The sequence below is a fragment of the Echeneis naucrates genome, chromosome 7 (genome assembly GCF_900963305.1).
Source record: "Echeneis naucrates chromosome 7, fEcheNa1.1, whole genome shotgun sequence".
NCBI lineage: Eukaryota > Metazoa > Chordata > Actinopteri > Carangiformes > Echeneidae > Echeneis > Echeneis naucrates.
The window spans coordinates 949,720-961,442 of NC_042517.1; the positions used below are offsets into that span (position 1 = coordinate 949,720).

The window sequence follows — 11,723 nt, forward strand, 5'->3', positions numbered from 1 at the left end:
TAAAACAGTAATAGGGTTAAGAATAAAAGAAAAAAATATATATCTACACTTTGCTTTTTTTTTTTTACTTACATTTCGCAAGCTTTTCAAGCCTCTCATTGTTATTACCCCACTGTAGAAAGAAAAATCATTACTCATCAATACATTTTTCTGCTGTCACACCGAAGCGCATAAAAAAAATTAAAAATTAAAATTAAAGGCCGAGTAAATAAAAAAAAAAGAAGGAAAAAAAAGAGAATAAGAAAATTCAATACTTAATGTAACATGATGGTTGCTCATGACGTCAAACACAACATACATAATAGCACGTCCTGATCAGGAACTCATTTGGGTAGTGGTGGCAGTGGTGGAGGCGGTTCTGAGGGCAGGGGTGGGGGTCTGGGGTTGTTCCCTCTGGAGCCACCGCTGTACCGGAAGTCCCCATACTGAGATCTGTAGTCAAATATGGACGGCTGCGACGGCTGGACTCCCTGTGCGCTCAGAAGAGAGTTCAGCATTTCAAAAGTGTCCTGGTACTCGTTCGACTGGGCCCCGCCTGCAGCACCGTGTCCATTAGTGTCCGTCTTGTCACTTTTGGAGTGTGTGTAGGTCCCTTGGTGGTGGGGAAGGCCCAGGGCGGGAAGAATGTCGGGACCGTGCCCCAGAGTTTGCCCAGAGGAGGAAGACAGGGACGGTAGCTGGTAGGGATTCCTCGAGGACTTGCTGACTTTTGAGGCAGGGTGAGAGCCTGCCGTGGGATCCTGGGCGTGTGTCCTCTTTCGTGAAGTGGACGAGGACGAAGAGCTGGTCCTGGAGGAGTCACTGGGGGCTTTTTTGTTGCTTCCTACTACCCCACTTGAGCTAGATGAATGTTTATGTGAGGAGGAAAGGGAGGCACTGCCAGAGGAGGAGGAGTGGTGGTGGTGATGGTGATGATGGTGGTGGTGATTAGACCGTTCTCTGTGCTTGTCCCTGCTCTTGCCCTCCTCTCCTGAACTCCCCCTTTGCTTTTCAGGCACTCGTATTCTGACTTTGATGTCCTGATCCTGACCTCGGGTGGTGGTGGTGGTGGTGCTGCTGCTGCTGCTGCTGCTGTGCCCGCTGCCTCCTCCGCCACCCGCCACGGGGAATCGCATTTTCAGGGAACTTCTATCATGTCTTTCTTTCTCCAGGGGGATTTTCAGAATAATGGGCGAAGGGCTGGACATGTCAGACGAGGTGGTACTGGACTGCTGGTGATGCTGCTGCTGCTGCTGTTGTTTCTCCTTCCTCTGCTGCTGACCAATGAGAGCCTGGGCAGCATTGGCGTATTCCCTCTTCACGCTGGCCTCCATGTTCTCCAGTTTCCTCTTTTGAGCCGCCAAGACATCTGCGTTCTTGGCACGGTACTCACTCAGCGATACTTTAGCCGGGGCGTGGACCTCGTGGTTGGGCTGCTGCTGCTGCTCGGAGCCAGTCTGACTTTTTCCACTCCATGTCTGAGCGCTGCCAGATGCAGCCCTCTCCTTATCGCCCATGGATGAGGAAGAAGAGACAGATGGAGGAGCAGAAAGGCTCATCAGCCCGGCGACAGTACTCTCTGATGAAGCCATAGAGATCATACTCATCATGGTGTCTCTCTGGTCACCTTCCTCCTGGACCTTTGGCTTGGCCTTTGGTGTCTGACCTCCAGCCTGAGAGTAGAGAAAACATACAATACCTGCTACAAGACTCAAAAAGAAATCTCCACATGGTGCAGGATTGCTGTACATTACAAACAACTAATTTGGAAAAAAATATGTACCTTCCAATTGCGAATCCGTTTTAACCGGCTGGGTGTTTTTTCCAAAATCTGCAGGAACTCATGTGTGAGCTCTGAGGGAAGTTACACGTTACAACTTAATGTTATTAACCCCCAACATTTATCAGTTAACCTGCAACAGCTGTATGACCCGTGGGTCCTTCTCAAACACACTATCCTTCTCGTACAACAAGGTCACTTGCAGCACATACCATCCAGCAGTTCCAGGGTGACTGTTGGATCAACGTACTCCCACCAGTGCTTGCCGTCTGTAGACACAGGGATCTCCCAGTTGGACCATTTGCAGGCCAGATGGATGCACACACAGGCCACAATCGGTGGACTATACTGGAGGCAGAACGTGGTCAAGTGCAGACTACGTGGCAGGATGTGTCCCAGAAGGCAAAATTAAACAGAAGCAGGAGAGAGAACAGACATTCAGTATATTGAGTTTTCGTAGCATGCACTAAAGATATGAAAACATGCTACATCATTTTATTGTTCTGTGCAAAACACTTCACCTATACACAGTAAACAAAGAATATACCTGTTGGTAGCCATGAAGTATGATGTTTGAGCCAAATCCTTGCTCGCTGGAACAACAACAGATCAAAGAAATACACTTAAAACCAGACAATTAATAACATATGCCAACATATAACTTCCAATTGTGGTAAAAACAAACAACAACAACAAAAAAAAAAAGAATAAACAACATTGTAGAGTTGACGCTCACCTCTGACAAGCTGGGTGCATTTGACAACATGAGTATGTGGGTGGTCAATGGTGATTTCAAAAGCTGTAAAAAAAAAAAAAAAAAAGGGGGAGAAGAGTAGGTAGATTTTAATAGAGATAATTAAAAAAGGCAGCAGGAAGCAGAGTCAAATTAAATATAACATTACACCATAACATTATTTCCCATTCAGTGGTAATTGTTAAATAAGCTCCCTGAAAAACAGAAAATTAAGAATGTTACACAAAACTCAGTGAGTAATGTGGAATATCACTCTGCATGGCGTCTTCAGAAATCATCCCGGAAAACATGAAAATGTCAGCTGTTGAATGTAAAGAATGTTAATGACACATCGGTTAGATTTACAACTCATTTCTTGACTCTAGCTTTGTTACACACATTTTCCTTCAACTCCAAGCTTGAAAACATGCCATAGGATTAAGCAGTCTGTAGCGGACATACTAAAAGCCACGACAGTAATACAGCAGGCCATCACATTAACCTACAACAAATGCATTGAAACGTGAAAGGAGAAAAGGGAAATGTGAGGTGTTATGGACACAAAACAAAAGAGGAAAAAATAGGTAACGTAGCAGCAGGTTAAGTGTTGCTAATATGACATGTTGGTTTCCAGCACGTCTAATGGTGTGTGGGGTTTCTGTGGACAAAAGTAAAACAAGTTAGCACTGTTTTCATAGTCACATGTTTCTGGAGGGAAATCAAGGGACCCGGTGCTTCCTTCCAAACTTACCCAAGGTCTGGAGTATTATGCTCTCAAGAATGACCAGGTCTTGGGCTTGTTGCAGGTAGGCCTGAGGTTGAGAGGACAGGCACGTTACTAGGCGCCCTCTTTCCGCTGTCAAACAAGAGCAGCTGGACATGCTATGTGATGTCTGACGATTCACTTGTATAGCTTGCAAGTTAAAATAAAAGGCCTGGTTGCTGCCGTTCAAACACTGAACTAAACTGGACTTTATTGTAGAGCTGATTACAGCTACACAACAGCAAGTACAGATGCTCTTGTTTTACAACCAGTAGACAAGTACTTGTGTTATCTGGATGAAAACCTACACAGACACCGAAATGCATATCACCTTTTGCTCTTTCGGCCCAAATAACATGCAACCTCAACCTCTGAGGTAACAACAGCTCACAATAAAACACTGTCACACGTATGCAACATGTCCAAATGCAATGTAAAGCACAAGCACAAAAAATAGTTAAACAAATAAAATAGTTGTTAACCTTACGTCACAATGGATTAGATTTTAAAACAACAGGTGAAAGGAAATGTGATGGCATGTGTGACAAGTTGCAGCAGTGGAGGGAAGAAAAGGTAGTGGCCTGATCAAATCTAATGTCAAAATGCAGCTTCAAGAAAAGATTTAAAACCAAATCCTTGTGTCTGAATGGTGACACTGAATAAACAGTACAACTGAGAAACCAATGGTGAATCTGAACTGTATTGTTGTAGAGGTCGGATCACACAATGAGACAAAGAAAAGGAATTCTGTGATCTTTCACTTACATCACTGCGCACATCTGGTGAAGGCTCCTGAGGATTGAGGCATGCATGGGCCACTTTGATAACATGTTCCAGCTTTCGGGGCTGCTCTTCAACCTTTGCTGCCAGGAAGAGAGCTGCAGGGGCAATAACCTGTGAGGGGGCAAATCAAAATAGAGTTAATGTTGTGTGAGCTCGGGGCACTGACAAAAACATAGAGGGGTTCAGATGAGCACGACAAACAATACTTACATTTCTATGAAATCTGGTGAACGACTGGACCATGTAGAAGCGATGCATGTACACAATAGCTGTGTTAATTGTAAGTTGGGATCTGACAGACGATAGTTAAGGACAATGTGGGAAACAGGCGAATTAACCATCACGACTGGGATGATTAATTTATTGAGATGTGAGCCAAAGACCTTAAATTCAGTTAATAACTCAAGAAGTCACCATCCGACCGATGGCACGACAACAAAGTTGAACCCCCAGATAGCGACACGCCAGCCTGGGCTTAGCAGGAAGCAGTTATTTATTAAAGACTGGTCTAAAATCTATCATAAGTATCACAGGGGGTTACTTACACCAACAAAACAACGTTTCTCACACAGCCAGTTGTGTTACTCTGCGAATTTCCGTCATAAACACACACAGTACCCGGCTAAGCTAATGCTAACGTCCTGAGGGCCCGCCGACCACTCGGGCCTTCTCGGCCCCGGATCAGCCTGATACGCCGCTCTCCGATACCGTAGGCACACTATCGTTAACACGATTGTTGAAGAAAAAACACAAACCACCACACAAAACGAATGGCAACCGGGGGGGGGGAACAGCAAACCACAACAAACACAACAAACGCTCGCTAGCCGAGCCGGCTTCACGGGAAGCTAACGCTCGCTAGCTGCGGAGCTAACGCAGGCGAAGCGCCGCTCGACAAAAGATACACGTTGAGCCGCTGCCCCATGTCCTGGAGCAGGTTGGCCGCCTGTTGCCGGTACGACAGCTCCTTGTCCGGGTCAAGTCCGGCTCGCCGTGACGGGCTGTTGTCGATCTGTTGCCGGGTGTAGTACCATTTGTTGTTGCAGCTTGCGGGGAGAGAAGAACGAAACGAAGCCGCCATCACTGAGAAGGACGAGAGTTTAAAATTTCTGTGCGTCACAGGAACTACGTCACGCCGAGAAGAGAAGGGGGGTAGTTACGTCGGTGGCCAGGAGGTGGCGCCAAAACCGCAAACAAAAAAACAACTTTGGGGTTTAAATTTTTTACAACACAAAACACGGATTAACGAGAATAATACAGAAAATGAATTCAAATTAATAACTTTTATAGCTGTTCAATACTATTCGGTATCTGTACGACCCATATTATATTTACCCTTCACTTTAATCTCATCTCATTCTCAGTATTTTATAGTTTACTTTATATATATTATAACTCTTCAGTATCCACAAATCAACCTTCCCCAAAGGATTGATCAAGTCTAAGATTCTGATAATGAGAAAATAGTTTTAAATCAAATTCAGAGGATGACTATAATACATTCATAAAATGAATAAATTAGGCAAAGTTGCAGTGTTAAAATTCAATTAAATTCTTTTTATTTTAAAATGTGTAGTAGGATGAAAACAAACACAAAACACACAAACTTAGATTTCCAAATTAAATCAATTATTTCATATATTTTTCTTTCAGCGTTGTTGGTATTTGAAGGTGGTAATTTTTTAATATATACTTCTTGGTTTTTATGGTTTTTATAGTAGAAATTCTTCCATCTGGTTGAAACATGAAAATATTTCTGCATTAGGTTTAAGTGGTCTGGTATTTTGTCCAAATACCCAAGAATCATAATTAAATTGCACATTTAGATTTTAGACAGTAATGTTTTTGTCAAAATTATATTCAATGATGTATTAGCTCAGACATACAAATAGATCATTTTACATCCTCTGGGAAACTTAATCGATATTTGTAAAATTTCAAACAAAAACTAAATGACCAAATATTTTAAATCAATACCATATGATTTTGGATCAATATTCAAGACGTCAAATTATTCTTATCTAAGATCATCATTCTAAGAAAAACTATGACTAAAGTGACTTAAGTGAATTTCCTTCAGATTGGACATGAGTAATTCACAATGAGACATAGTAAAAAAAAAAAAAAATAACAAAACCAAGATATGAATGAAACAGATAAAGAACAAAAATCAAGAATCATTTATTTTAAGTCTCAAAATGTTAGAAAAATGGACAGATAGCATAAGCAGTGTGCTAATGGCATTCCCAAAAATGAAACAAGGAAATAACAGGATCATCTGATGAATCAAAGTACAATAAAATACACACTGAATACAAACAAGCGAGTTAAAACGCCATTGTTTCTCAGGAAGGATATTTTTAGTCCTGACATGCTGCACTTCATACATTTTCTTCTTCACCTGCTGAAATCTTCCAATTTCCTTCTTGCATATATAATTAAGACATTTCAGCGCATGTACAACAGTATGCTACAGTTGCTGGTTTCAGATCTTTATTTTTCAATTCAGTTCTATTTTGAACTTCAGCAAAGAAAACTGAACTTTGTCACTAAACTTGGAACTGGCAGCTGTTTTACAGGAAACCTCAGTTTTCTGACATCTTCAGTTTGACTTGAAGTGGTTTTATACAGCTTTTGATTTCAGGTTCATCTGGTGGCTAAATAAAAAAACAAAACAAAAAACAGCTGGAAGGCTTTTATTGTGAAGCAAAGCAGCTCCACAAACCAACATTATTTTGTGCTCGATAACTGGACCTGATGATGGAAGACCAGACCAGAAAAAAGCTCAAGTCCTATTTGTTGGATGAGAAGTGACATCAGAATTCACAGCACAAGAATCCAGCATAAGAAGGGAAATGAAGTAAAACACCAAATTCACATTCACATTCATGATATCCATTTACTTAAGCCTCAGTAAATAAATGAGAACCTTTTCTTTCTTTGTTTTGCAAACCAATGAAACATTTTGACTCACTCATTTGTACTTAATTATACTGTTGATCTACAGGAATCCTATCAGTGACAACTGTTGTGTTCGGGAATCTTTGTTGTAGAGCCATGAAAACGTTTTACAAAAAAAGTGAACTCTAAAACATTATTTACACTTTTCCAAATCTTTCAGCACGCTTCATTTTCTTTGCCTGTAGAAAAACAGAAAGAACAAATGTACATTATTTTTGAGTTCATTCATTCATGTTTGGATTGTTTGTATATAGCTATATGAAAAAGACTGAAGTCAAACAATAACAAATATTTTTACCTCATTATCGTCTCCACCACCGCCTGAGCCTGCACTCGTCAAAATCCCAAACCTCTCCTTCCTCTTCTTCAGCTTTTCATCCTCTTCCATCTAAAAAAAAAAAAAAAAATTTACTTTCACTTCAATGATGCAATGCAATAACACTTCAACAAACACCGTTGCACATTTTGCTGCCAGGAAACTGGAAACTTTTCTAGGTTTTTCCAGGTCAGTTGGGGTTAAAAAAAAAAAAAATCCCAACTGAGTTCTGGGCGTGGACAAACTCCATAAACCTCCAATTATTAAATTTATCTTATTACTAAAACCAAACTGTGTAATTTACAGCTTCGGGAGAATGGAATTATGCAAAAAACCCAAAAAGGATAAAAGTGGAGCTACACAATTCAAGCTCATAGTTACCTTTTGTGAAATGGATGAAACATTCATGCCAAATCTTTCCGCTCTCTTCTTCAGCTGATCAACGTTGACCTTTGCGAGACACGAGGGGAAGAAAAAAAAAAAAAAACGATCTAAAATCAATGTTCAATTAAAAGAAGGAATAAAGAAATAACTAAATTTTTTAAAAACTTACAGCAGCTTTACTATTCGCAACGAGACCTGTTGGAGAGACAGCAGGTAGACAACAACATTTTAAATGTTAGCTAGAGATACACGAAATCATGTTGTTATAAAACAAAGAGGCGTGACAGACCTGGAGAAGGAGTGGAAGCATCCGTAGGTAAACCAAACCTGAGGGCAAACAACATGTCAAATTTTTACTGGATGGAAATACACCAACACCAACACTTCGTTTCTATCAGGTCTGACGACACAGGACACATTAGATGTATAAACTAATACATTTGATTGATTTATTTGATGAAGGCTTCATTAGACATCGAGGAAAAGATACAAATATTCAGATGGTCAAGTCACATCAGGTAAACAAGATAAATTTGTGTGGCGGGAGAAAGTTGAACCAGAAGTCTCACCTCGCTGCACGTATGGCCTTCTTGCTTTCAGCTGATGCAGGCAAGTTGAAACGTTCCGCCCTCTTCTGTAGTCTCTGCTCAACAAAATGGTCAAATTGTGAAATAAGAACTTGGACAGTTGCAGATATAAATGCATAGACAGAAATGTTGGATCTGCTGACAAATATATTTTAAAAGTTTCACTGAATCCAAATCCACACAATTCTATTTGTTCTGTTGATGTGATATTACTTTGACACGTGACTGTGTTTGGATTAACATATGAAGGAAAATTATTTATGGATGGAAACACATCATACGTACTTCACTGGCAGATGAAGGAGGAGTTATTTTCACCACCTTCTTTTCAGTAGGTCTGAAAGAAAAACAGGTAAATAAATGAAATAACTAGATAACACTCAACACTACAGTTCATAGCAGAGAGCAACAATAAACTTACGTCTCGCACTCAGTAGATTCAGGATCCTTGTTGGTTTTTACGTTGTTGGCACTCTCAACTTTGGTGAAGTCCTAAAGGTAAAACATGAGCTTTAATCACTGCTTCACTTACAGAAGTTTCATGAGGTCCCAAACAGGACGGTCAGTTATCACGTTACCTCTGTGTCCTCTGCCAGCACATCGTCCACATCCACATCTTCCTCTGTTGTTTGGAAGAAATTTCAAACAGCAGAAAACAGAATTAGAAAGAGACCGGTGGACATTAAGTCCACATGTGAAGTTCTGGGAGTAAAGTTTGGTTCATAGGCAATGAGTGCAGTCACAACAGGACTTTTAAGCAAAAGCATAAATGGCTCATTGAGTAGATGCTTTAAAGTGATTTATAAGTGAGGGGCAGCACTGAAGCTTTGGTGTCCTCACCGTGCTCCTCCAGGTAGGCCTGCAGCCGGGCGATGAGCTCTCCTTTGTTTCCTTTGGTCTCCAGACCTCGGGCCTCACATTCCTGCCTCAGTTCAGCAAGCTACAAGACCAAGAGACCGACCTTTAATCAACACTCACCGACTTCAACAAAGCATTCTCATTAAAGTCTGCAAATGACGTCTTGTGGATTCTCCAGAGAATGTAAAGCAACGTTTGTGGAAAACACCGACGGAATTCGACTGCAGACGGATTAAAAACAGAATGAGGGAGCGACAACCGACAGGTTGTCTGTTTGACGTGTCTCCACAGACACACAAACCTGCACAGACAGATGTGTACACTTCTTCTGCTGGAAGTCAATTCAATCAGTAAGTTCGACCTGATCGGAGGTGGAACATTCCTGCCGGCTTACTGATGTCGTCAAAAGCAGAGGTGGACGTTTTAATCCAACACTAGACCGTATTTGTTGGTTTGTAGTGAAGGCCGAGCTGAGTTTCTGTTGTGTGTTTTAGCTTAGTTAGCCGTTAGCTTCGCCGCTGAATGAACAACGTGAACGCACGCCGGAAGCAGCTTCGGCACATTTTACCGCTCAAACTGTCCGATTTTCCGGCAGTTCACACAAACTGACGACATCTCCAGCTTTTCTCAGAAACCCACCCGACGGACGGAGAAAAACGTGTATTTGTGTCATTACCAACCTTCAGCTTCTGCAGCTCTATAACTTCGGCCATCTTTCTTTGTTGTTGATTCACTTCCGCCGAGCAGACCGGAAGCTGAAGAACGTCCCGCGCTCACAGCGCCGCCGCAGGCCGGAAGGTCCCACCGCAGGTCCGGGTGGAAACTGAGCTGAAACATCTGAAAGAGAAATAATACAAGTTAAAAGTTCTAAATTCAGTCAAAGACTGAATTACACCAATTAGTTAATAAAAGATGAATAGTTTTTTACAAAAAAAACACAAAGGAAATGTTAACAGCATTTTGAAAATGTATGTTATAAAGGTGGGCAGCACAGCGGTTCTCTCTGAAGGTCCTGGTTCGATTCCCGGCCTGGGACCTCCAAAGGCACCGTGTTTGGTATCATTGGTGACTCTAAACTGTCCGTAGGTCTGAGTGGTTGTTTGTCTCTGTCTGGAGCCCAGAGTGACCTGGGATTGGCTCCAGAACCCTCCGTGACCCGGAAACAGATCAGAGGAGACGATGGATGGAGAAATGAATCTCATATACTTACACCTTTGACCTTTGGGCTGCACAATGAACAATCTAAAGCATAATATGGTCAAGCACATTATCCAAAATACAAGAGGAGCAGATATAATTTTTAATTTCTTTATTTTTGGTGTAAAAGTAAAATATCTTGGCATCTTAAGTATTAAAGCACCTGTGTACAAACCATATCCTCCAGATTTGAAGAAAAACCCAGCAAAAAAGATTTTTATGATTTCATTTCCCATATGACATTTCAACACCATTATTTAGTACATGGTGCAGCCCCACGGTGTGAGGTCATACAGGCCATGTCAGAGATGAGGCCTGAGGGGAGTTAACAGGTTCATGGTCGACCCGACGACAGATTTTGCTGTGAATGCTGACATTGTTTGATAAAGAGGTTTAAACAGTGTCACAGTTTGGCATATGATATGGAGACAAAAAATCTCTCAACAAAGTGACTTTATAGTTCTGGTGGTCGAAGGACAAAGCCGGATGAATTTAGGGAGTCACAAGTATTTCGCTAATCCTCATTAATGTTGCATTCCTCCCTTTTTGTTCCTCCACAGAAAAAGCAGAATGTGTGACCTACTGCTGTAATGACAGAGAAATGAACAACTTTAATACGTTACATATGAGATTTCATCCAAAATAGAAATTCATTGCAATTGCAGCTAATATACGTATATATTAATATCTCTTGATACAAACGTTTTTAATTCCATAACCTGGATTTGGAGGGAAGATAATTATCAGCAACAACACGTATTCCAGAGCAAATCTGCACTTAATTAGGAATAATCAGAGAGGCAGCCCAAAATGGGTCAGGTGACTTCAGTTGAGTTTTCTTATTATATCTGAAAGCACATGTTGGACACTGAAACCCCCATGATTCAAATATGACCCTGTTATATTGGGCATTAAACGCTTTCTACATTTTGTTTGTTTTTATTAGGGGAAGAGGGAAGCAACCCAGTTAGCATCAGGCAGGATATTCACTCTGCTGCAAATAAAAAGCAGATTTCATTTCAGTAAAATGATCATCAACACAACAGAGTGAAAGCTCCTTGCACCTAAAAGTCCTGCATTCAAACAATTAAACTGTCAGTATAATGAGTATGATCAGGAACACCTGCAAAAAATTTCAAATGATGTGCAGATGAGTGTTTCAGAGCAGCAATTTGATATCTAAGGAGCTAATTTGATCAAAACAATGGACCGTGTTTTCAGAGTGAAATGCATGTTTTGTCAGGTTTCATATGTACGATCTAAGAAGCTCGGAGAAATATCAAATGAAAGTGTGTCAGTACAGAGCTGAGCTGTTTCACTGAAAATGACTCATTTAGTTATATTTTGTCTCGTGATATGACGACTGTCGCTGTGCAGAAGTA

General features: G+C 41.1%; 2 protein-coding genes across 2 annotated transcripts; both read right to left on the reverse strand.

The window, feature by feature from the left end:
* Nucleotides 1-8: 8 nt before the first annotated feature.
* ccnt1 (cyclin T1) lies at nt 9-7,016 on the reverse strand. Its single transcript, XM_029507436.1, has 10 exons — nt 7,013-7,016; nt 4,944-5,163; nt 4,249-4,330; nt 4,021-4,149; nt 3,244-3,304; nt 2,496-2,558; nt 2,307-2,352; nt 1,972-2,135; nt 1,763-1,833; nt 9-1,652 (listed from the first exon to the last, which is right to left on the reverse strand). The coding sequence occupies exons 1-10, from the start codon at nt 7,014-7,016 to the stop codon at nt 324-326; spliced, it is 2,169 nt and encodes a 722-aa protein (XP_029363296.1). The 3' UTR covers nt 9-323.
* On the reverse strand, nt 6,203-9,893 carry sarnp (SAP domain containing ribonucleoprotein). The gene is made up of 11 exons (XM_029506597.1): nt 9,825-9,893; nt 9,127-9,226; nt 8,865-8,908; nt 8,708-8,778; nt 8,572-8,623; nt 8,269-8,342; nt 7,989-8,026; nt 7,869-7,894; nt 7,697-7,765; nt 7,298-7,387; nt 6,203-7,178 (listed from the first exon to the last, which is right to left on the reverse strand). Exons 1-11 carry the CDS (start codon nt 9,855-9,857, stop codon nt 7,137-7,139), a joined length of 639 nt encoding a protein of 212 aa, XP_029362457.1. The 5' UTR covers nt 9,858-9,893; the 3' UTR covers nt 6,203-7,136.
* Nucleotides 9,894-11,723: the final 1,830 nt, after the last annotated feature.